Here is a 27146-nt window from a genome sequence, read left to right as displayed (position 1 = left end):
TAAGTAAAAAAATAAAAAAATAGATCAAACAAAATAAAAAAAAATGTTTATAGCAAATCCCATAACTTATAACAAATAACAAGAATACCGTACATTCTCGTCCCGAACAATTATCATTTTTCGTCCGACATTGTCCGATGAGCGTATATCTCTCAACAACGAGCGATAAATTATACTCTTGGTAGGGATACATTATAATGCCCCGTTCTTCGTCTTATTTTTCAGTAATATAAGTCTTGACCGCAGATCTCCGGTAAAAGTCAGGGGTAAGACTAAGAAAAGACTACACTTACTCCATACCAACACCGAGACTCGACTTGAGATCAGAAGAGAGACAGACCGACTAATATAATGTAAATCCACAGGAACGCAACACAAGTCCGGATCATATACACATGTGTTGTTTTCTTCCTTAAAAATTTAAGTATGTAAAAGATTAAAAATAAACAAACAAGAATTGGAGTTTGTAGTGAGGGGCGGCGCCACGTTTGCGCCGTAAGAGAAACGTCCACTCTTAATAAAAAAAAAAAAAAAAAAAAAAATAATAAATAAACAAATAAAAAAAAAGGAATATTACCGGCGAGACCGACTAACATGGAATAGCCCTTAGCGTTCTCCAAGCCGGCACGATAGCCGCTCTTTTAGGCTGATGGACTTTCCTCTCACCTTCCTACCCTCCCTCATCGCTCAATGCTTTTTACCCTCCTCTTTCTTTATTTTTACCTTTTTTATTTATTTACATATTCAGAATACAAAATAATCGCTACCATATTTCTTCACAACTATTTTATTGATCATAATCATAATATAGTACAAATTACTGCTACCTTACACTTCAGACTTAAACAATAATTATAATAATATTAATAACAATAATAACAAAAATTGTTATCATTATTTTAACCTTATTGAATTGATTAAAAATCTACGGGCATAAAACTCGTAAAATAATTGATAAATCTCAATATTAATCCTCTAGATAATTAATATACATGTATAGATGGAATTATTAAATAATTATAAATCTTTGGATGTATAAAATGTATATATATACAATGTAGAATCTCATTAATTGAAAAATTTAAGTTATTTTATATAAACAGTCAGACAATTTACTCTTAAAAATTTTTAAGTAATTTTAAACTAATTATATATTTATATTTAATATTTATTGTAGGTATTATTATTAATATTAGGATTAGTGTTAGGCATTTTTTATAAATATTTAAATATTTAGTTTGCCTAGTTACTAATTTTAGGTAAGTACGAAAATTAAGAGTACGATTGTCGATAGAAGCTTGGTAACAGCATTCGATAAAGATGAGTGTTATATCGACGGAAGAGAAGATCATGGTCGGTCGGTATCTGAGACCAGCGCTGTTGACGTTATCACCGTCAGATCCGATGACTTGTTAATAGTGATTGGTTCTAATGGGGGCACACTGAAAAATTAAGCATTATTATTAGGACAATGTTGTTGTAATACTTTTTCGTTAAAAAATTTTTTACATAAGATTAGTTTGTCGATTCAATACCGCAGCAGAGGGTAATGCTATCGGCGAATGCGCGTGCCCCAATTGAGTTGTTATTGTACTCATGTAATCGTCCTCAACCCTTTCAACGCTCCCACCCCTATTAGTGAGCATGCTCATGTGCAACTTTGAATCCACTGGAATAATTATGTCAAATAAGTCCTGTACGATTTTTTTTAAGTTATTATCATTCATTTAACTGATGAGAATTAGCATCGACTAGACACAATAAAGCACACATTTATGAATAATTTAGTCATTTTTAAATTTACTTTTCTAATAATTGTTTGAAATTAAAATTTTACGAAAAAATTTAAGTTAAATAAGGACATACATCTTTTACATGTAAAAAAAAAAAATTATTCATTTTTCTAGTAAGTAAAACGATTTAATAATTAAAGTAAAAGACCCGGTTATTGAAACTGGCCTAGCTTTTTGACAATTGCAATTTTATTCTAATTAAAAAATTTAAATGCTCTCAAAAAATCAATTATAATTCAAAAATTGTATTTATTAATTTATTAGAGTTGATTTTCATTTTTTTTTTTAATTAAAATAAAATTGTGTCAATAACTAGGCCAGTATCGATAACTGGGTTTTATACCTTGCAAAAGTTTGAAAAATCCAAAAGTACACTCCTTATAATTTACCGAGACTTGTGAACGACCATTAATTAAAATTTTGATTTATTAAATCATTACTTTTGTTAAATTGCAGTGTACTATCTTAAATATTGACGATTTTAAAAATAGAAGCTCTCATTAATGTCACACTCATCAAGAGCTTTCATTTGATTACCCATATGCATTTTAATATATTTTTCATATATACATATATATAATATATATAAATATATGAAAAATTGATGTGGGCACTCAAATGAAAGATCTTGACGAAAGTAACATCGGGATGAGCTTATATGGGTTGTTATTTTTTTTTATGATCCTAATTTTTAGTAAATGTTAAATATTTAATTCAGAAATTTTTTGACGTATTAACGCAAAATTTTTTATTGTGTAGATGATTTGGATAAAAAGTATAAAAACAACAGATGGGACTTTTTTGTAACCCTTATTAATCATTTCATAGATCCGTACATTTTTATTTTTCCGGCTTAGATTATTTACCCCCTTACTGCACATTGCAGACGCCAGATAATCCGCGCAAGCGTGCAATGAAAAATTATCGCTATGACCCACGTTATCGCGCTTATTCATTTTACTCTGACCAATCGCTATCATTTAATATCACTCGCGCATGGTAAAGCGTATCCGACCCTCCTCTATAATCAATTGTCCGCCATCATACATTCAACACTCTACACGTAACATGCAATAATGTTAATTTATCTATTCAATATTTTTTTTTATTTTATTTCAATTGAAATTGAATAAATATAGTCTTTTATACTTGATCTCAGGAATGTAAAACGGACAAGTTTATATAGTTAATTAAATTTTAAAAATAAATACTGTAGAGCAAATATTATCTTATCCAATTGGATCACTACGGATTGTAGACATCGATAAGAGAAATGTATATCCCATATGAAATTTTTAAAAAGTTTTATGGAATTATTTTTTGTGATTTTATGAGTTTTTTTTTTTTTTTTTTTTTTTAAGAAAATTAAAAAGTCACCAAAATTTTGAACTTACAAAATTATTTATACATTAAAGACTTAGATATTTATAAAAAAAAATTTCTCACCAAAGACTCACCGAGTAAATTAGGTTTCATCTCGGATTTATTCATTCCTGCGCTAGGTCCTGCGAGTACTCCAGACATTGCTGAGTGATTTTTTGGTTTCCTTTTGCGGGTTTGGATGCCGTCTTTTTTCATACTCATCGGCCTGTTTACCTATAATTAAAAAAAAAAAATTAAATAATAACACTAACAATAATAACGTTAATTTATAATAAAAATAATTTATCAGCTTTATCGGATAAATTAAAAAAATGTTTACGTTTTTAATAATCGTTTATTTTTTGCGATTGTGAGATATCACGGTAAATTTTGTTCATTGCAAAAAAGAGAAGAAAAATAGTCCAATAATAATATATCGGCTGTTATCGGTTGAGAATATGTAGAAGATAAGCGCCGATTACTTATTGAGATCTTTATCGATTTACACTCTGAAGATGATGAGCATACACTTAATAAGACAAAGTTCTTCAACACATATATATTTTTTTTGCATAAGTTTAAAATTGTAGAGGGCCGAATATAATTTTTTAATAAGCAAAAACTAGATTTTTTTGTATAAAAATCCCGGATGAAAAAAATTTTTTTTTATTTAAATTCACTGTCGTTTAATTTACAGAGAATTAATTTGAAAATTTTGGCAATATAAAAATTTTACGAATTTCTGTGATATTGATGAAAAGGTAAATTTTATTACAAATCATTTATACGGTAAAAACAATAATATTATTATTTCTTGTTTTATAAGGTATCTAACAGGTGTTAGATAAAACTAATAAATAGGTTTATTATCGATTAAACAATTAAAAATTCGGAAGTTAATTATTGTAGAGTTATTAAACATTGATATTAAAATTGATAAAAAAAAATTTTGATGTGAATTTTTTATTCTATTATTTCAAGTTTAAATTTAATCTGATTTTTGGAATTAATATTAAATAATTTCAAATTAAAAAATAAAAATAAAAAATTTAATCCTTAAATTTAAATTGTAAAACAAAAATTATTTTATAAAAAAATGTTTCAATTTTTTAATAAAAAAATAGCAAAAAAAAATTTATTATTCTAAAAAAAATTAAAAATGAATTAAATTAGTAAAAAAAAAAAATAATTTTTTTTCCAAAAAATTAAATCAATTTTATTTAAAAACGATCCATTAGTTTAAGTAATCTTTATCTTTGATCAAAAGATACGAAAACTAGGAACAGCAATAAAAACTATCTGAAGAATTTGCAATGATTTTATACACAAATAGATTAGAAATGACACAATTGACAATTTCTAAAAGTATAACCGTTTGATTTAACGATAGTTAGTGAGTCACATTTTTCATAACTTCCGCCAAAGAACCTGTCAGCCGGAAATTACATTACGGAAAATAAATATGTATCTAAAAAAGTAAAACATCGAAAATTGTAGGTGTAAATATCCTAGAGCTCTTCTATTTTCTTATTTTAGATTTTAGGTTTCCTCCAGCCCTTTAATTCCATCAAAAAATCCAAAATAATGATAATGATAATGATATTTAAAGTGTAGAGTCTAAAGTCTACAGTCTTTAGCCGGTATGACGAAGGAAATGACACTCAAACAACAAAACCCGAGAGCTCGAAAAACAAAAAAGGAAAACAGAAAACGAGTAAAACAAAGAAAACGTTGATGGAATAAAACCATAAATAAATGTCATAAAGTTCAACGAACTTTGTTTGCGTAACTTTTTATAACATTAAACAATTATTTTAAAACAAACTCTGCTCTCGAGCTCTACTATAACTCAGCTGTAAACGGAGCAATAAAAACATGTATATTATATATAATGAATAATGAATAATAAAATATAATGTTATTGTTAAGTTTGTAAAACTTACATTGTGAAGTTTGTAGTAAAGCCCACAAGCATTACAAACAGGTTCACCGTTGTTATTTCTTCGCCATAATGTTGTGTTACTCGTGTTACAATTTGCGCATTGAATACCTGCTCGTCGCCCGCTCTGAAAATTTCATTTTTCATCGGTTATTATTTTAGATTGAGATTTTAATTATTGATGTCAAGGTACAGGCTAAATGGCAATTTCTATTACATAGTATATACAATTTTTACAAGAAAATAATTTCTGTGAGTACATAATATACACAGTAAAAAATTTTTATGTTAAATATTTAACACAAAATTTTTTGACGCAATGACGCAAAATTTTTTACTATGTATTATTGTATAAAAATTTATTTAAATAATTTTGATATAAACAAGGTAAAATCAAATAAAACTTGGAGATTAATATAGAGAATAAAATTTTAATGTCACCAAATCAGATGATAACTCGGCATAATAATTCTGCGAATTTCTCTTATTTTAATCTTTAATCTTTAATGTATTAAATTTAAATTTGTGATTTATTAGACGTCGTTTTAATTATCAAGATTTAATAAGTAATTGAAAACTTCTATTTTGAAGACTTGCCAGCTACTTGAATTTATTACAATGAATTACTAATTAATCTACTCCATTTTTTTTTCTTTTGGTAATTATTTAATTTTTTTTTTAATAATATTAAAAATAGTTTTGTTTTAATGTCAATTTTTCAATGAAGAAAATTTTTCGCTTAAAAAAAATTGTTGGTCGTGAAATTAAATAATTAATTTTTTTTTCAATTAAAAAAAAATGTTAATTAATTACAGAAATCATTGATTATGTCCTGAAATAAGTTATTTGTAAAAAGAAATACTAAAATCAGCAGACATGTGACGCTCTTTAAAATTTGTATTGAAAATTAATTAAAATAAAAAAAATTGTTAAAAATTTCTCCTTGTAAAATTTTTTTGCTAATTTTTAATCACATTAATTTAATTGTAAAAAAAATCTTGAAGATACTAAGCATCAAATTTTATTAATTTTAATTTTCTTAGTTAAAATAATTTTTTTTTCTACTTCAAATAAAATCACAAAAAAAAAATCGGCCTATATATATCTCTTACAAAAAGTCCAAGATTTTCTTCCTCATTTTTTTTGAAAGCATATATGTACTTTATATAAATAAATAAATAAAATAAAAAATGTGCGGTCCCGTCATCAGGTAAGTAAACTAGAACAAACAACACCCGCCTCGTCCCGACCTTTGATATTTGCTCTGGTTTGAGATAACAACCGAGCGTTTTCTTCTCGAGAGCACAAACATTACTTAATGTAATAATATCCAAGTCAAGTTGTGTCGCAGTACAGTACAATCGCGTGTGATTGTCGCTGTACATATATGTATATGTATAAGTATAATAATATAACAAGAGTAGAAAGGAAGCAAACCCTAAGCGTCCATAGCGCGGACTCTTATCAGCACAAATATCCGTGGCCTCGTTTCTCGATGGACAATTTTTTGGTATCAGCCAAATAGGGTTTAGCCAAATAAATGGACACTATATCGTAGATCATGATAGCAAAAATAACAATAATAATTTTATCAAAATTTTTTTTTACAAAGATCAATTTTTTATTTCGAATATAATTTTTTAATTCAATAATTTCATTAAAAAACAATAATAATAATTTTTTAATTTAGCTTTTAAGTGAAATTTTAAAAGTTTGGGAGACTAAAAATTTTTTATATTTTTAATTACTTATTTTAAAAAAGAATTGCGGTCATAAGCTCTGAAAATATAAATGAGTCACTTGACAATTAAACGTTTATTGTGACCTCTAAAGTTATTTGCTCAAGATTTTGTCATATATCCAGGATATTACATTTTCTATGACTTTACTTGGTCGTTTCTTAACATATGTATAAACGGGAGATATAAGTATAAGCACAGTATTTTGTTTTATGTTTAAGGAATCCCGGGACTTAAATTTAACGACAGTTATAACATGACAGTTATTATGATTTAGATGTAAGTAGAAGTAAATGTCGATGTGTCATATTTTTGGAATGAATTTTCGCTTCTGAAAACAAATTTATTTTTAACGATTCTAATGGATTTGAAAATTTTTCGATCACTTTCATTTTTTGTTTCTTACAGAAAATTGACTTTTGAATTTTATAATGAAGCGTGTTAAATGAATTTTATGATGAGGCAAGAAATAATTCTTTAGTTTTTAAGGGTACTGAGTGGAAGTTTGAAATTTGTAGTTTGTAGGAGTCATTAGTTCAGTAGTTAACGAACTAATAAATCAATTTATATGTTAGTGATGGATTTTTGTTGACAAGGAAAAATTGATTTTTAGAAAATTTCGAGGAAAAATTGAAAATGTTTGTTTGAGTTCAATGTTGAAAAATTGAGCCAAAAATATTTTGTTAAGTAAAGATAATTTTTAAGAATATTTTTGAGGGTTGAAACTTTGAAAGACACAATTTTATTTTAATAGTGAAAAGTTAGAATTAAAGAGAAATAATTGAAAACTCAAATTTTTAACAAATTTTAAAACTCTAGATTCGTGAAGAAATAATTTTTAAATTGATTAAGTAGTGTAAAATTAATTGTAGAAGTCATACTGAAGAGGAATATTACTTGATCCAGGAGAAATATTCCTGATTCAAGAACAAAAATTATTTCGAAGAAAATTAGCAGTCATTGGAACTCAAAAATACGCTGAGAAATTTATGATAATAATTATCACAAAATTGAGGAAAAATTCAGAATACTGGCATAATAATGATCAATATCATCATGATTCTAAAGTTTGTATTATTAAATGTTAATAGTTAATATGCAGATTGAAAATGTTATTTTCAAAATTTCAATTTTTTTCTTACTGACATAAATAATTTTTGAATAACTTTAACTTCATGTCTTTTAAGTAAAATAAACAATAATAAATAAAACCCTACACTGGTACAGATTAGTAAAATTTTTTGATTTTTTTCGACGTGATAATTTTGAAAAAAATGTTTCAAAAAAATTGTACTTGTATCAATTTTCTTAGGGTTGTCTTTTAATTATCATTATTTTTTGATAAATTTAAATAATAAGTTGAATAAAAAATTTTCGATACTTTGTCCGGGGTTATTGTTTTGGGATATTTTATTGAGGATATTTTGTCGGAGGATTAAGACGCCTGATACCATAGTAATAGCTATATTTAGTTAACAACATCGATGTCAAGAATAATTAAATTATTATTTAAAGTTGTAATAATTAAAAATGAACGATAGTAATTATTACTATTCAAAAATAAGTTTTTAATAAAACTAACTAAAACAGAATAATAAAAATTAAAAAAAAACTTACCGCAGCAATAGTCTGTTTCATTTTAGAATTATATCTCATAGTTCCCCTACTCGCGCCGTTGGGTTTGTTGTAAATTTTACACGTATTGCACAAAAAGTGACCGGTACCGTCTCGTCTCCAGAGGGTGGTCATGTTGGCGGCGCAGTTCACGCATTCCTTGGTCTCAGTCATGACAGATCCATCGAAGGTTTCGTCAGGCAAGCTGCCCCACGGGGAGGGTGACCCGTTGCTCGCGGTTACATATCCACCCCCGTTGTACATTAATCCCGCGGAATCGCTCGCCGAAATGGTCGCTACGCCCGGGTAGCCTTGGACGTATTCCAGAGTTGGCGGGGAAGATGAACCTGCCGGTTGCCAGTAGGTTTCTCCAGTTTGTTTTACGTACTGGAAGGTCGGGGTTCCGGGTGCTCCGTAGATGGTCACTTGAGAATTCGGGGAACCCGGTTGTTCGTGGTACAGCTGCGTTCTTCCACCACCGATCAATGAGGAAGATGTTAAGGTTGGATCGTTTTTTATGTATACTCCTGTTGGTGCTTCGACCTGTTGAATAAATAATTTTTGTAGTATTGTAATAATGTATTATAATTTTTTTATTATTGTAATTGTAGAAGAAAAATAATTATTAATTAATTAATTAATTTATTTATTTATTTATGAAGATTTAAATGTCAAGACAAAAGCCAGATGACAAAGGTATAAAAGAAAAGTAATGAAGTACATGTAAAACCATAAACATAGACATTTATCAATATGATAGATTATAAATGATCCTATAAATTTTGTAGAATTCTTGTAATAATAATATTTTTTATATAATTTTGACAAAAATCGCTAAAAGAGCCAATTGACGAAATATATAATTAAAACGATAACAAATTATAAATAACTATATGACATAAAAAGTTTGTAAAAAATTTACAAAGTTTCGCGGATGACTTTTAAATAATTTAATCCTTCTATAGTTAAAATCACCATAAAAATAATTTTAAAAATTGTAAAATACGTATTTAGAGATTTAAAAAATATATATTTTTTTCCTTAATTCATTATAAAGAATTAATATTTAAATACATTTTTTTTTTTTTATTTTCACAAGTAGAATTTTTTAATAAATTTTTAGTACAATAATTTATTTGTTTAAAAATTCTAAAAATTTTAATAAAATTAATGGAATTAATTTCATTAAATTACTTTTTGTGTCATAATTAATCAACAAGACTTGAAAACATTTATTTAATCTTTATTAATTAAAAAGTTTATTTAATCTTTATTAAAATTTTTTGTTAATTTCTGAAATTAATTTTTTTAAAAAAATTTAATTAATATTTACAAACTTAAACTTGATAAATTATTTGGAGTATTTGTTAATAATTTTGGGTATAAAAATAATTTCAGCAAAATTAAATTAAATCTACTGGATATTTTTCAGATCAAAATTTGGGAGTGAATTTTTATAATTAAAAAAAAAAAATATAATTAAAATTTAACCTCAGAGTTTCTATTGGATTGTCCTGGAGGATAATTAAGATAAGTAATTTCCGGTTTAGCGTATCCATAAGTACTGGTATGCTGAAAGCCTTCAGGAACGTACTGAGCATATTGGACCGTTTGAGCGGGTGGTAGCGCAACTGTCTCTAGAGTTGTGTAAGTACTACTGGTTTTGATGCTCTCTGTAGCAGCGGCGACAGCGGCTGCTACGTCGTACTTGATCGTCGCCTCAGGATACCCTGAAACGAGTTGGTGCTGCGTCGTCCTGACGACATCGACGGACGTGGAATAAGAAGGCGACCCTAGAACTGTGGAGCCTGGCTGGGCCATCGAGACGCTCGGCTCAAAGTCTTCGGAATTAGAAGACTCGTATCTACTGGTGACTAGTCCGTTTTCGTGGGCATGGGGGCTGAATTTATGGGACTGGGAATGATGGTGATGGTGGTGGTGGTGATGGGGGTGCTGGTGCTGGTGCTGGTGGTGGTGGCGTCGGCGGAGATCTTCTTGCATCCTCTGGACCTGGACTAGCATTGGAACCTTCCCTGCGTCTGTCGTGTCCGAGTAAACGTAGACCCGCTCTGCTTCTGGTCTTTCTGCTGTTGCATATCTGCAGATTAATTATTAATTATAAAAAATTAATTTTTATTGCGATTTATAAGATGATTAATCGTTAAGAAAAATATTTATTTGTTAATTCAACTCTCAATTTAAAATATGTTGTTCGAATTAATTTTAAAAGTTTGTTCTTGAATTAAAAAATTAAGATTATTGGATGAGCTGGGAATTGTTCGAAGAATTTTATTTTACTGTTTTTGAATCTAGATTTTTTATAATAATTCCCGGAAAAAATATTTGCTTGGAAAATTTTAAAAAGTAAAAATATTAAAAATTTCTTTACAGTTACACTGCACGGCAAAAAAAAATAGAAAAATTACATTACAAATTTTATAAGAATTACATTGTAAAATGTAAAATTTTCATTGAAATCTCTGAAAATTAACATTCAAAGTTTGAATTTAGAAAAATGTTATTTTTCTAGTTTTGAATAATTTTGAGAATTTTCATCGAAAATTTATTTTTTCCAAATCTAGAAAACTTTTCTTTAGCTGAGTTGAAATAAAATTTTCAACAAATTAATTTCTTTTTACAAAAATTTTCATTTTTATAAAAAGAAATTTTTTCTCTAAAAATAATTAAAAAAATCAGAGAGTACTTCGAATTAAATTTTTTTTTCACAATTTACTGAGCATTATGAGTCGTGCAGTTAAAAATTTTCAAACTTTTAAATCTTAATGATATTCCGCACTTTTTATATTTTTTCATAAAATAATTAATAAATAAATAAATAAGAAAAATGTAACTGCTGTCAAGAAAATTATCTTAACAACTCTTTTTTCTTCTAAATACATGCTTGAAAGAAAATTATAAAATTTTTAGAAAAAAAAATACTATTTCTATTTTTTGGGAATTGCTATTATATAAAAAAATTACTGTATATTCATTAAAGGCAATTGACGTTTAAATAAGGTGACAGAAGTTATCGACCGTAGGTACAGACCTCTCTAGCCAAGAAGTCAAAATTCAAGACAAAAATTTTTCGAAACAAGAAAAAATAATTTTATCTTTCGTAATTAAAAAAAAAAAAAAAACATACTTAGGTGGTTCCTTGAGTGATAAAGTAATAGCATGTCCCTCAGAATTCTGGGTCTCAACTTGTAATTCCTCGCCGTTGCTCGTGTAAACAACCTGCTGGTTACTATCAGGACTGTCGTTATCTGCCGGCAGATGAATATAAGACTGTTCCGCGTAATGCGAGCTCTGTTCAGCGTGTGGGTGTTCAACACCTTGCCCCTGAAGAAGCTTATTACTGCTATTTATGTTATTATTATTGCTACTACTATTATTATTGTTATTATTTTTATTTTCCCCCGGACTAGACACTGGCGAAGGTTCCGAGTCCTCGGCAATGGTCTCTGTAATGTGTCCTGTCGTAGTAATCGTCCTGACGTGCCGACGCATCGTCGTCACTATTGGAGCGCTCACAGGACTTCCGCCAGCTTGTTCCTCCGCTGTTCGCGGAATCTGGGGCGACGTTTCTTCAGGATGTCGCGCCTCCCAGTCGACTTTTGTCTCCTGCTTCAGCGAATTTTCTTTCATTGTGTCCTGGAAAATCATTTTTTAATTTTCATTTGAAATAATTATTGATAAAAATTTTTTTAATAATTTTTTTTTTAAGAATTAAATTATTTATTATTTAAATTTAATAAAAAAAATATTAAAAATTTTGTATAAGTTTAAAAAAATATTGTTATTTATAATTTTATGAGATAGAACTTAATCAAAAATTTTAATTACTCATTTTATAAGAAAGAAATTAGACTAGTTGTTATTAAGTGGTATATTTGTAATATTAAAAAATAAGTTTAATAGCTTTTATTTTAAAAAAAAATTTTCATGATTATTTTTTTATGAAAAAAAATTTTTTTTTGGTCTAAGTTTCGAGAAATTTTAAGTTAAGGAATAAAATGTCACTTTAAAAATAATTGCAAAGTTAAATTCATTCTGTTTGAATTTTTACATTAATTTACAACAAAAATTTTTGAGAAAAAAAATTATAGCAACTTTTCCGAGGGATTTTTGGCTTTTGTTAAATTTTTTTTATTTAAAGAGAAGCACTGTCAGATAATTTCATCAAAAATTCGAAATTGATTTTAATAAATACATTATTAAACAATTATTTTAATTTTTTTTCTCTAAATTTATAAACTGTACCGATAAAAAAATAATTTTTAACCAAATAACTAATTTTGAAGAATTTCATCATTTTAAATCAATCAAAAAAAATTTTTTTCTATTTTACTGGATAACAAAAATTTTTAAAAATTCAAAATAATTGAATTTTCAGCGCAAGTAAATTTTTCTATCAACAAAATTCTCAAAAAACTTTCAAACTATTTTTACCCAACTCACAATTAAATTTTAATCACTAAACTAAGTGTCCAACAAAATAAAATAATAAATACATTTTTTAATCAATATTGACCGAAACGATTTTATAAATAAAAAAATTTACAACATGTTTTCTTGCCAACCCCCGCAGCTCTACCGCAATTAACAAAATAATTTCTCCAGTGAATCAAAATAATTTTATTTTCCACCAACGTTAACCAATTTAATTCTCGTTCCTCTAAAATACAACTAAAAAAAGACACGCGACTCTGTACACAGCACACTGGTTACCAGGCACTCTTTTATACATACATCCATCTTACACATACGACACACCTTGTCCGTCATTCGAAAAAAATTGTTCAAGACCAACGTTGGTTTATTTGCCAAAGAAACGCGTCACTTCCGCTCGTAATGTCAAACTCCAACTTCCGCTCTTTAAATTCACTTTTTTAAAATTTCTGAATTCCAGTCTGTTTATTTACAGCGACAAAAAAAAAAATATGTTCAAATTTTTCTTGTTAAAAAAATTGGAAAAATTACCTCAATAGTTGCGTGACGCATTGGAGCGGTGTTTTTTCCTTTTTTTTTAAACACTGCTGTAAAAAAACAACAAACCAACTCCGAGGTGTTGTAAAGAGCACCGGGAGGATTTTTAAACGAGCCCGATACCGATGGGTTGAGAATCTGACGGTGACTGACGAGACCCTGAAGAGCTGGGACTGAGGTACGTTCAAAGAAGGTGAGAGATAATGACTGCAGAGAGAGACATTAAAAGCGTAGTGTTGATGTGGAGGTGGAAGTTCTCGTGGTGGTCGCGTGTCTGCTTGCTCTTTGATATTCAATTGTGTTAATATAATATAATATGAAATATTTTATGTTTGTATTATTTATATGTATATAAATTTTATTTTATTGTGTTTTATGGATGGAAAAATGCTGGATTGTATTGTCAGGTCATTGATGCAAGTTTTATTTTAAAAATATACTCGAAAAATAAATATATATATTTTATAAAACAGAAATGATTGATAAAAAAGGGACCAATGGTCTACTTTGATGATTGCGGCTATATTGTGATGGGTGATGGTTATATTCGCGATGAGAATTGTACGATGAAACCCGAGATATAAGGAGAGAAAAGGACGAATGGATGCACGGGAGCCGAGTAGAGAAGGTGCTCATTGGACGGCCTCCCCACTGTGCTATTGGTCACTGGTTTTGTTTTTTACTTTGTTTCGCTGATTAGCGAGGATGGAAGTCGGTGATGGCTGGTCTAGAGAGAAAAATTATTGCAAGGAATTTTTATTGGTTTAAGTTGATTTTATTTGATGCAAAAATTTTTTATCTTCATTCGAGACAATGAAAATTATTTTTTTGGTTCAAGAATTTTTTTTCAAGACTCTCTTATACTTAAGTAGTGAAAATTTTACTTATTGAAATAGCACACTGAAAAAATTATTAATTCGAAAATTTTGGCTTAATGATTTTGAGATATTTATGATCACTCTATACATAGTTGGGTTACTTTTGAAATAAATTTGGAAAATAATAGGATTAATTACAAATAATTTAATGGACAAATGTGACGGAACAAATTTTTAGAAGTAGCAAATTATTCCAAACTACTCCAAAAAAATTGATCATCATTGAAAAATATATAAAATCGTAAAAAGACATAAATTATTGTTATGGCTTTTTTGATGATACCAAATTTGATATAGATTAATTTATGGGAGAATAAAAATAAAAATAACAATTATTTAAAGACTAAGAATTTTACAAAAAATAGCGCAAATGAGAAATATTCAAAAAAAATTAGCCTACGATAATTGTTTGAAAAAAATAATTATACGTTAGAATAAATATTGAATAAAATTTTTCGACAGAAAATTTCTTCTATCAGAAGCTTTAAAATACGACATTATAAATAATTCTAATTTAAAAAAATTACACTTAAAAAATTTCTAAAATATTTATGTAAAGTTTAAAACAAAACAGAAAAAAATATATCAATTAATTGATATTTATTTAACACATTTCTCTTTCCTTATAATAAAATAAATCAGAAAATCATGTCCATCATATATTTAAAATGAATAAATCTTGTAACTTTAATTATTAAACACTTATGTAATAGATACATAATTTTTTTTTTTAGTTTTAAAAATCTTTTATTGATATTTATGATTTACATGTTACAATTTGATTGTACATTGTATGTAATATTTATGATAACATTTTGATTCCCGTTTGTACAACATAACCCATTGGATAATATCTATGTTTATCTAATAGAATAATTAAGTAGTTTGACTAGAATGTGAAATGTTTTATTTAGGGAAAAATAATGATAAAAAAAAAAAAAAACCATATGTAAAGATACGGAATGTAAATTAAAAGAGTATATAATTATTCAACTTGTCACTGTAGAAGGGAAAACATCAAGCTACTTTTCGCCATCTAGTGGACATCTCAAAACTACTGAACTTATAAAAAAATAATCCTTTATTTAAAAAAGTAAAATGATTTATTTATTTGTCTGAGACCTTAAAATTTGCAATTCTATTTTTAATTTTGTCGATATGATTTATCGAAGGATTAGCTTATCAAAGTTAAATTTATGACTAAGAGTTTAGTCGCCAAAAAGCTTCAATTTAATGAATCCTTAAAAATTTAATAAAGAAATAAAATAAAAATTATTTTAAAAATAAAATTCACAAAAGCGCTGCATGAAAGCTAAAAATAAAGCTAACTATAAATTACGAGGGATGAACTGAGAAAAAACTAGTAAAAATGTAAAAGTCTTGTGATTGACACAGAGTTAAGCACAGAGGGGTATGTTATTTATTCAATGATAAGGTTGCAAGCCAAACGGCGTTAAAAAGATAACAGTTTTATGTGTTTTGTTGTGTAGTTTAAGTTTAAAAACCTACAACCTATCAGACACTTCTTCACATTTACATCTATATATATAAATATATAAATATATAAACTCCTGTATTATATCTCTACTTCTTCTGTATCACATTCCGCGTTTGACTTCTCACGAATTCGCGCGATCCACCATTTTGTCTGCGTTTTATCCAGTCCCCCTTTGTAATAATAACTAACCGAGCAAACAGCCGAATAACTTTGGCGTTAGTATGTATAGCATCTGTTGCATTTTAGGTGCATCCCAATGACTCATCACCAATATTTGGCACACCCGCAGTGACAGTCAACAAATGATGCTTGCTCTATTAAATCCCAGCTCTGCCCCACCCTTTAATTTTTGGCCTGCATTACTCAGACTACTCATCTGACTTGTATTCATGATTCATAATGCTCACTACTTATTACTGTTACACAATTGATTTATGGTCAAGTATGACTACACTGGTTCAAAATTTTGGTACATAATAATGACAAAGTTACAATAGCCGAAATAGATTTTAAAGATAGTAGGTATTCATTTTTAATCTTTGGGTTTTTTTTTTGTTTCACCAAAAATTGATAAGTGTTTACTCAGAGCAAGTTTTGATCTTTTGATTTTTGGACTTTGTTAAAAAATGTTCTTAATATTTTTAAAAAATCTTTGAAAATTAACGAAAAAATTTGAAAAATATTTTTTTTGTCCAAAGTCAAAAGTTCAAATTTTGACTCTGCATAAATTTTATTTTGCTTAATAATAAAAGTAATTTTTTTAATCAGAAAATCAAATTAAAGGACCAAATTTGTTGTAGAATTTTTTTTTATATATTTTTGGATTTAAAAAATTATTTTAACAATTTTTTATCTAATTTGAACCAAATTTAAATAAATACATTTTTTACCTCTAAAAAATTTTTTTAGCAAAGTAACTGTCAATTTTTTTGGTTTAATCAAGAATAAAGCCGTTTTTAAACTCAGATAGGAGGGCTGATAGGCGCCTACGATAGGTCGGGAGTGAGCCTGAGCGTTGTCAAAATAAACGGCGCACTATCGCTATTTATCTCGTTTCCCATGATAATATATGAGATAAAACTGCATCATCACATTAGCAAAGTATCTGCTAAAATGATTATTTCAGTCGAGCCACAGCGGCCATATGTGCTAACAACCCTCTTGTATCAGCTACCCTCCTGCTGGTATTTATACAAGCCCATAATGTACATCCTCATATACATCCGTCAAAATTGTAATGCGTTCTAAAATTTTGATCGTTAATGTTCGTGAAAAAGAAAGTGATTTTATTAACCAGAATTATTATATTTCATTTTATTTTATACTATACAGTGAATTTTTTTAAATAAATCAATAACATTTTCTTAATTAATTTTTTTAAATTAATTATTTTATTAAGTGTGTGTAAGTATTATTAAAAAGTAATGGTTACGTCACTAGTTTATCTACGATCTAGTAAATTGTAAAAAAAATTCACGTTATCATAAAAGATACTTGTCAACAAAACTTCGTACATTCTTATTTCTATATTATTTATATATATATATATATATATATATATATATATATATATATATATATATATATATATATATATATATGAGTATAAATGTATGAAAAGACACAAAGTTTAAGACTTTGTGTCTTTCATTTGTTAGATCTTCAAGTGGATCAAGATATCAGCGAATAAATATCGATTTTTTATAAAATAATTATTATTTTTAATTTTATAAATGTATATCTGTTATTTTTACAAATATATATTTGTTATTTTTTTTATATTAATGTACGTGATCGATGACGGTATTTGTAGGACAAAAGTCCAAGAACTTATTCCACAGAATTTCTTAGTAATCGCGATTTTAGATAACAATCAATTTTTATTGAGCAAAAAAAAAATAATAATAATAATAAATTATAAATTATAAAATATTATAGAACATAAAATTCCTTTTAAAATAAGTACCCACATGACTAGATTAATTTAAAAAATATCAACCCGCGAAAAACCGCGAAATAGAAAAAAATTGAAAAAAATTTTTTTTTCATTATTTATACACGATTTACTTCTTATACATCTATTAAAATGTAATTTTACAAATTTTGTATAAATAATAATAATAATAAATTAGCAAAAAATGAAAAATTTATATTAAAAAAATTAAATGGAGTTTAATAATTTTAGTAATTTTAATAATTAAAATATATGTAATTTTTTTAACTGTTTGTTATTACAATTAATATTAATTAAAATTTCAGTATAAATTAAATAATGTTAAATTGTGGAAATTTATAAAAGAGAACAAAGAGACGACAATGTGTGCTGAGTGTTTTATGTTGGTTTATGTAGTTTTAAAAAGATTTTATGAGACGTTTGTTTTACAACGTAATTGCACTAAAATTTACAATACCAGGGATTTGAAGGTGTGACGATTTATAATATATATAGAGAGAGAAAAAGATATGTGGATGTATATTTTTCATCGTGTATGGTATGATTAATAATGTTACGCAAAGTGTCGTGTTGAGCAAATAAAGTGAAGAAAATTTTATTTTATAACTTATTCTCAGTACGTTTTAGTTCCGTGTAATATTTTTTATTTAGTAGAGCAAACTATGATGTAAACCGTAGCGTAGTATAGACAATAAAATAAAAAATTTAGGTTTTAGAATTTAAGTAGTCATTTTATATTTTTAATTAAAATAAATTATTTTTACTCAGAGAAAATAAAATTTAATAATTTTTTTAGTAAAAAAAAAAAAATTGAAACAAATTTTGAACTCTAATAAAAAAAAAAAAATATTGTTTTTGAAAACTGCAGTATGCTTATTTGTATTTTATCAATAAAACATGTACTTTAATTTATTAAGATAAAATGAAAAGGGTGTAATGTATTCTCTTGATATCTTATCACACAAAATATTAAATATCTAATCTAACAACACTGTTGTTGTCCAAAAATTCAAGAACGTTGACCTTTTAAATATTTGGTACAGTTGCTAATTTTTTAGATTATAAATTTAGCCAAACATTTTTTTATTTTGATAAATGACAAGTTTATAAATTCTATGTTCCATAAACGGGAAGAATTTTTAAATGAAGATGATAAAAAAAATTGTTATTGATAAATAAGAACTTATGAATGAGATCAATGCTCAAAATTTGTATCTGAAAAATTTTTTCAAATTTTTCAAGCCAAAATAAATTGAAAAAATCATTAAAAGTCAATACGGCTGAAAAATTATTTTAAAAAATTTGACTTAGATTTTATCAAATTTTAATCATTTTGGTACCAAATTTCTCGACAATTATTCAGTAGTTTTATAGAAAAATTTCAAAATTTTTCATAATTATACAAAAGAAGTTCTATACTTATTTTCAAGGTCAAAAATAATATAAATTTCTTTCGAACAATATTAAAAAATTAATCAATTGACAAATTTTAATTGTGCAGATAAAATTCTTTTAATTTTCCACAAATTTGTTCCTACGCGAAAAAAAGAAAACTCGAAAAATTACATTATAAATAGTAAAATAATTGTCCTGTCGTATTAAAAACTAGAAAAATTACAGTTCAAAATAACATTTTACTAAATTCAAATTTTGGATGTTAATTTTCAGAGCTTTCAATGTAAACATTGCATTCTACAATGTAATTTTTATAAAATCTGTAATAATTACAATCTGAAACTGTAATTATTATATAATGTAATTTTCCAATTTTTCTTTTTTCCGTGTATTATCATTCTGTCAAAAATTAAAAAAAAAATATAGATATTAATTTTTTTAAAGTCTATCGGATCCGACCGTTGCTTACCAAAGCATTGAACCGGGTTCGCGTCCGGCGTACACACCAATAAATATTTTCAATATTTAAGAGCATATTATTTTACTCAGCCCAAAAAATAAATCGAGTTCTAACTTCGTCGCTTATGACTTTAGTAGTTTATGCCATTTAAACAATAAAAAAAAAAAAAAAAATAAAAAAAAAAATTTTTTAGATAAAAGTGAAACTTTCCGTGTGATAAGAAATTGCAATTATCAAAAATGTAAAAATTATAAAAAAAAATAAATAGAAAAATTTTAACTGCCTAAAAAACTATAAAATATATAAATCAATAATAATAATAATATATACTTTTATTTACACCATTAAAAGTGAAAACTTTAAATCACCAAAAACAGTCATAGATTTACATTAAACATATACGGTGAAACATGCGTAAAGCACTTTAAGAAAGAATGATAAAAAATAAATTCTGGGCATGAGTCTAATACCCCTGGGCATTAAAATTCACTTGGCTGCTCACATTATTTAATTATCCTCTACGTCAATAAATGTAAGTACACGACACTGGCACATTAGTTATCGGACAATCATAATAGCTTTAACTTACACAAATTTTATTTTTATAATTATAAAGCGAACGCTGTCAAATAATTGATTATTTTCACTTTTTAAATTCTTATGATATTTTTAATATTACTACAATTACTACCATGCACTGTGATTTATAATTTTTAATTTACAATGGCGCTAAAAAATTCAGGTAATTATTTTTATTAGATTTTAAAACACCGAAAATGTTAGTGTGTAGTAATGAGACATAGTCTTTATTTTACAACCGCAGAACCACACTACATCGAATATTTCAGAGCACTATAGTCTGTGATAATACGTACAAGTAATTGATTAATGCACAAACATTTGCTAGATAAATTAATATATACATCACGACCATATGTGAATATCTTAAAATAAAAATCAAATAATTATTATATAAAACTTTTATACTCTACATTAAATTATTTTCAATTAAATACGATATTTTTTGGATTTTTGACTTTCAAAATTTTTTTATTTTTTTTTTTTGTAATTATCTTTTTACATTTGAAGTAAGATTTTTATTTTTTAAATATGTGTTAAATTATAATTAATTGTAAAATATTAATAAAAAAAATTTAGTTACTTTAAAAATGATCAATTTTATTTTTTTTATTATTGAAATTTTTTACAAATTAATTTTGTGGTAAGAAAAAAGTCATTCAAATAATAAAAAAATTTTTTTGATTATTAAAAGCATCATTTTTATCTTAATAAATATTTTAATCAAAATAAATTGAACTTTTATTATTTTTAAAGGCATTAATTCATTCAAAGTGGAGCAAAAAAAATTAAAGCTGATGATTTAAAAGAAAAATTTTATATTTAAACTGTAAAAATAAATTTCAAATGAAAAAATTTAAACGAAATTTGAAAACATCTGTTACGCTTTACGTATTAGTTAAGTATTAGTCATGATCTGTTTACACACATATATAAAATACCTCTACCTAATTTCCTCAATGAATTTTCGAGTAAAATTTTCCTGATTTGAATCTAAAACAAAGAAGCTTTGTCTTTTAAATAAATTTGTGCCGAGAATTAAGATTGCATCTAAAATTTGAGCGGTTTTAAAAAATTTTTCCGACAATTTACGGCCGACAAATGAACGAGGTAATTAAAATTTTCTCAAATATTTGAAGTTATTGACAGAATTATCTCAATGAATATCAAAAAAGAAAAAATATTTTTCATTATTTTAAAAGCAATTTAACTTGATAATTATCAAGATAATATCTAATTTCTTGCTTTAACTTTTAAGACCTTATGAAATTTTTTATTTCAAAATCATTTTCCAATAAAATAATTTGTATCGAAAAAATATTATTAATGGCTAACGTTTAGTCTATTTTTGTATAGTTTCTAAAAACTATAATTGAAATACAATGGAAAGAAATCTTAAAAATAAAAAAAAATGCATTTTAAGCTTTATAAAAATAAAAAAAAAAAAAACTAACAATAAATGTTGCATTGAAAGAATGCGTATAAAAGTAGTCAATTTCTGATTTTGAACGATGTCTCGTTATAAATTTTTAAGTGTAAAATTATCAAAATGAAGATATTGAAAGTCTAGTCCAAAATTACGATTTTACATTTTTAATTATTCCTGAAATTTTTTTTACATATTAATATTTAACATAAAATTTTGTTACTGTGCACGGCCGCGTCGGTGTTAAAATACGATAGCAATTGCGAGGAACCCTATTTTCAACATTAAATGAAAATTATTGTTTCTAAAGCTAGAGTTCCGGCAGTCAAGACTTTTTTTCTGAAAATTTCTCTTCTAAAAATATTTTTTCGATTTTTAATATCACATATTGAGTTATTTACAAAAAACTGAGATTTTTTATTTTATTTGTTACTTTTTAATAACAAATTGACATTTTTATCAAAAAAAATAAAAAATCAATAACATTATTTCCAGAATTTAATTCCGCATCGAATGAGCGATTGTTCATATTTTTATCACCATAATTTCTAAGATTTTTCTCAGGAAATTTACACAGAATTCTTAAAAAATTTTCCGATAATATGTAACATAGTAATGATGACCATTTTAGATAGAAATAAAATCTACACACAAAAAAAAAAAATTTCTTGAACCAAGAAAATTGTAAGGAAGACCGAAGTTATTTTGGAGCAAGAAAAAATTTTTTTGGCTTAAAAAAATTTAACTTCTTTCAAGAATTTTTCAATCTTCCTTAAGATTTTCTTAATTTAAAAAAATTTATGCTTGACTCAAGACTTTCTTTCTTTCTGTGTAAACTAAAGCTACTCATCATTAAAATTTTGTTATTGCATTAATTCCAAAGATAGTATATTTTCCTTTTAACTCAATAGTCTGCCTGTAATCTTTTATTTTATATTATTATTACATTTAATATTGAAAAGAGTTTTTTAACTAAAAAATCTACTTCTATTTCAGCTGCCGAATTGTGCTTTTAATTTCGTAGTATTTAATATTTTGATAAAAAATTTTTCCACGACAAAACAATAAGAACAAGTTAATTAATGAACTGACGGCACGACCGCGTCCGACGGCATCGGAAAAAATCAAAATTACTCGGAAAAAGAAAAATGAAAATAAGTGAAACAGTTGAACCGAATCCTCTGATATCTATTATTATGGAATATTTAAATAAAATCAATAATAATTAATGAATAACAAACATTATTATCGCTATTGCCTGATATTATTCTTCATTATCTTATATATACAGCAACGGTAATATGTGTTTAATGATTAATAAAATATTATCTGGGTGATGAGGGCTATCGCACGTCTTTCTGGTCGACGGATAGTTTCAAATCAGCCGTATACCTGAACGTTTATTTCCAAATTATTCCTCTGTAATTTTTTTATTACAGCCCTCACGTTGTTAATTATTTATCAAATACATTGTATTTTAAACTCACAAATTAATTGACGTCGATTAAATTTTTGTCTTTGGTTTGGAGTTTTTATTAGGATTTATAATACAATATAATATAGTAAGGTGACTTTGACTTTGTTCTTTTTCTTTGTAGTTTATTATAGCCAATGAGTAATGAGTAATATAAGTGAAATAAGTGATTAAAGTCTAATTTTTTTTTTTTAAGTATACACGAGTAAGTATACTTGTACAACGAATAAAAAAATTTAATAAAGTTTACTTTTAAGTGTACCATCAGGTGAACGGATTAATATTTAGTCGCGAGTCAGTCAAAAAATGTGCGACGATATTAAGTGTGTTTTTTAAACAGCTTGTCGACGATCTATATATATTTTATAAAATAATATTTAAAAACAATGAAGAGAAAAAATTATTATTATCATCATTTTATTAAATATTATTTTATAAAAAAATTTTGGTCGAAAAAAAAATTTTTTTTCCTAAAACAACAAAATTTCATAAAAAATTTTTTTTTTCATAAAAAAAAAAATTTCAGGAAAATTTTGATCGAAAAAAAAATTTTTTTTTCCTAAAAAATAAAATTTCATAAAAAATTTTTTTTTGACTAAAAAAAAAAATTTTTTTAATATAAATACATACACACATATGTATAAAAACGAGTATATATAAATGTCTGGCCCCCTTTGAAAATAAAACTCGCGCATTATATTATTCTACGATGATCATATATTGAATTAAAATAAATGCGCAGGTATATGACCAAAAGTGTGTTGTTAAACATATTAAATATATGTATATATCAAATAAAATTAAAAACTATTTAATCCGAAATATTGGGATCCATATTGAGAGTTTTAATAACTAATAATAATAAATATTGATATTTATATAAAAAATGTATTATACACACATGAGCTCCTCTACATGAACAAAAGGAAAAAAAATGTGACCCAAATATACGATATTTTTAAAGTTTGAATAGAATAAAAATTATTTTTTATTTTATCGTTTACGCTAATGATGAACGAAATAATTAATTATTTTTATTAGCGCAATTTAATGACTCTGGATCACGTGGTTGACAAAAAAAAATCTTATAGTAATAAATTTGATACTTAAAACTCGAAATCAGAAGGTTTAATTATATAATTAATTGCCCAATACACGTGAGTCGGGAGTATCGAATTGGAATGAAAAAAAAAATTTTTTTTAATGAAAAATATTTACTCAGGGAGTGTAAATATTTAATGGTAATTTATTTAATTAATTTTGATGTTAAATTAAAAATTTAGGCATTTATATGAAATATTTGACTCACCTTGTGACTAATAAGATTAATAATTATTTTAAATGCCGCGAAGATTTGTTTTAAGTGACACTACGGGTGTTAATTCAGCGGGAGGATTTATCGAGGTCAATACAGTTTTTAATTATTTTAAATTTAGTTATTGTGAGTGAGCACTGTCGAAACTTAAGGTGGTTATTAATTACAGTAACTTAGTTTGTAGACGACTAAAAAGTCTCTGCCAGCGTTTTCTGTAAGTTTGTAGTGTAGACGGCAATGCCCACTTGACACAGGTGTGATCCAAGGTGTTAATATAACGACGATGCTGCCGTCTAGATACTGATTTTGATATCACGTTCTTATAACTTTTTATAATTTTTATTACTGACGACCAATAATTTATTGTTCACTTTATTTTATTATTTTATTTTGTTTTACATTCATTGCGGAGTAACAGTTAACGTTTACTTGAAAGGTAAAGTATTTGTTTTTGTAATTATTACTCGAATTCAGGTTTATCTGCCTTTCAAATGAGTCTAGTTGATTTTTTAGCATAGAACAGTTCTATTTTTCTGTTAAGAATTTTTATTAATCACCTTTTTATTAATGTATTAATTCCGAGATTTAGAAAAATTATTTTATCTTTGAAGAGAGTTAGTTTAAGCATACAAAATTATTTGGAAGAAATAAAAATTTTTATTTTATGAACATAAAATAAAAATTTGGCCCTCAAATTCAAAAATAAATATTTGATTAATTAATAAATGAACAACTCTAAAATAAAATAACTATGACAAACATCAGTAAAGTAAATAACTAATCTAATAAAGTACCCCGTGAAAAATTTTCTGTGATAAAAATCTTATTTTTTTTTTAAGTCCAAAAAAAATTTGTATAAATATTTTTTCATGAAATGTCTAGAAATGTAAAAAAAATTTTTTTCTTTAATCTAAAACATCATCTGATATATATCTTGATAAGAATAATTTCCATTTCAGGCCATATGAGGACATACCAGCACATATATATGGCCATATCAGATTTAATATATCCCGATATGGCCATATGTGTTCTGATATGGCAATTTGCCATATCAAAACACGCCAGGATATATATGGCCATATCGGATTTTATATACATTGATATGGCATGATATATGCGTATATGGCCATAGTTTCATGATATGGCCACATTTATAGTTAAAAATATTTGTTAATATTTAAAATGATTTATTTGCATTTAATAAATCTGATATTCATTTATTAAATATTAATAAATCATTTTAAATATTAAAAAATATTTGTTTAATACTAAAAAGTGGTCTCTAATAAATGATTTATTAAATATTAACAAATATTTTTAACTATTAACAAATCCTTCTATCAGTGCATATATGATCTTAATAATTTTCACATAAGGACATATACGGTCTTACAAAAAAATTATATGGGTGCATATCAGGCCATATGGCCATCAGAAATTTTGATATGGCATGTAAGACCCTACAAGAAAATTTTTTCATGGAATAATATCCCATTTTTCGTGAATAAATACAGATTAAAATGTGAATTGTTAATTATAAATAGATCATAGCAAAAATGTCTACATCAGTACATTAGATAATGCATAATGTAATGAGAATGAGTAATGAAAATAAGTAATATACCTAAATTAAGAAGAAGAGATCACTAACTCATTACATGTTCCTGAAGTATAGTATTAATTAAATACACACGTGTCTGGTTTATGATCTCTGAATTCACACTCCAATAAATCTTTCCTAGTTTATTGTTGTCTAAATATGTAATTATAATTAATAATTACACAAAACTGTTTTTATAGTCAATAATTATTTAACGACGTCATAAAAAATTCCCTCTTATTCAGACTTAAGGCTCCTTTTTATACTTGTATAAATAAATATCTCTGTATACATATGATTGAATTATTCTTTTCGGCAGAGTAACAACGGCTCTCGGGATCGTTAGATCTCAAACTCATCATAGTTTTATTTCTTTCTTTTTTTTTTTTTTTTTCTAAATTTTAAAATCTCTTATCGCGGTTTGTTGTCTTGACAACGCAGTGTAAACATCGCTGATAACATTTACAAATATATATAATAAAACTTTTCTTCCTAGTTTGTACTACTATACTGCGACATTTATGTACTTTATTATTTCAGCACAAATATAAACAATTTGTGACTTATTTTTTTTTTATAAATTATTTTTATTGATTTTTTAAATCGTTTTACTCTTAATGCTGTTTGTTAGTTACCAGAATGCTCATCAATTTTAATGGTCAAGATCTTGAGCGTAATATGCGCACCCACGCATCCACCCGGATGATGTATAATCCTGGAAGCGGCCAAGAAACTTGTAGAATCAACTCCATTTTTATTTATTAGCCTAAAAAGAATTTTTAGCGTTAAAGATCATCAATCTAGTCCGTATTTTTTTTTTTTTTTTTTTTTTTTGTGGAAATGATATTTTTTAAATTAATTTTTTTAATAACTTTGAAGTAATACATAAAAAAAAAAAAAAATAGATTTAATAAAAATTTTCGCTTTAAAATTTCATTCTTTTTTTTTAAATATTAATTTAAAAAATTCATGATCAGAATCAAGAATATAAAAAATTTTTTATTAATAAAAAATTAATTTTATTAAAGAAAAAAATGCTTGATTCAAAAAAAATTATTTTGAGAAATTTGATGATTTTTAATCAAGCAATATTTTAAGAATTTTTCCACTTGATTGAAAATGTCCAAA

At 25.9% G+C, this 27146-nt stretch overlaps 1 protein-coding gene across 5 annotated transcripts; it reads right to left on the bottom strand.

Annotated features, from left to right (window-relative positions):
* Positions 1 to 898: 898 nt before the first annotated feature.
* LOC141534759 (uncharacterized) lies at positions 899 to 26828 on the bottom strand. Of its 5 annotated transcripts, none has more exons than XM_074254318.1 (8): positions 24410 to 26828; positions 11593 to 12101; positions 9939 to 10545; positions 8451 to 8990; positions 5099 to 5221; positions 3251 to 3389; positions 1510 to 1669; positions 903 to 1442 (listed from the first exon to the last, which is right to left on the bottom strand). In XM_074254318.1, the coding sequence occupies exons 2-8, from the start codon at positions 12093 to 12095 to the stop codon at positions 1349 to 1351; spliced, it is 2166 nt and encodes a 721-aa protein (XP_074110419.1). In that variant the 5' UTR covers positions 12096 to 12101; positions 24410 to 26828; the 3' UTR covers positions 903 to 1348. The 5 variants fall into 5 exon arrangements, with proteins under 5 accessions (XP_074110420.1, XP_074110422.1, XP_074110419.1 ...); XM_074254317.1 differs by lacking the exon at positions 24410 to 26828 and adding an exon at positions 13431 to 14385 and having other exon boundaries at positions 904 to 1442; XM_074254319.1 differs by lacking the exons at positions 1510 to 1669; positions 24410 to 26828 and adding an exon at positions 13431 to 14395 and having other exon boundaries at positions 899 to 1442; positions 3240 to 3389.
* Positions 26829 to 27146: the final 318 nt, after the last annotated feature.

Source organism: Cotesia typhae, unplaced genomic scaffold (assembly GCF_013202065.1).
Source record: "Cotesia typhae breed Kobodo isofemale line unplaced genomic scaffold, CoteBio_Ctyphae scaffold_13, whole genome shotgun sequence".
Taxonomy (NCBI): domain Eukaryota; kingdom Metazoa; phylum Arthropoda; class Insecta; order Hymenoptera; family Braconidae; genus Cotesia; species Cotesia typhae.
This window is presented reverse-complemented; position numbering and strand designations above follow the sequence as displayed.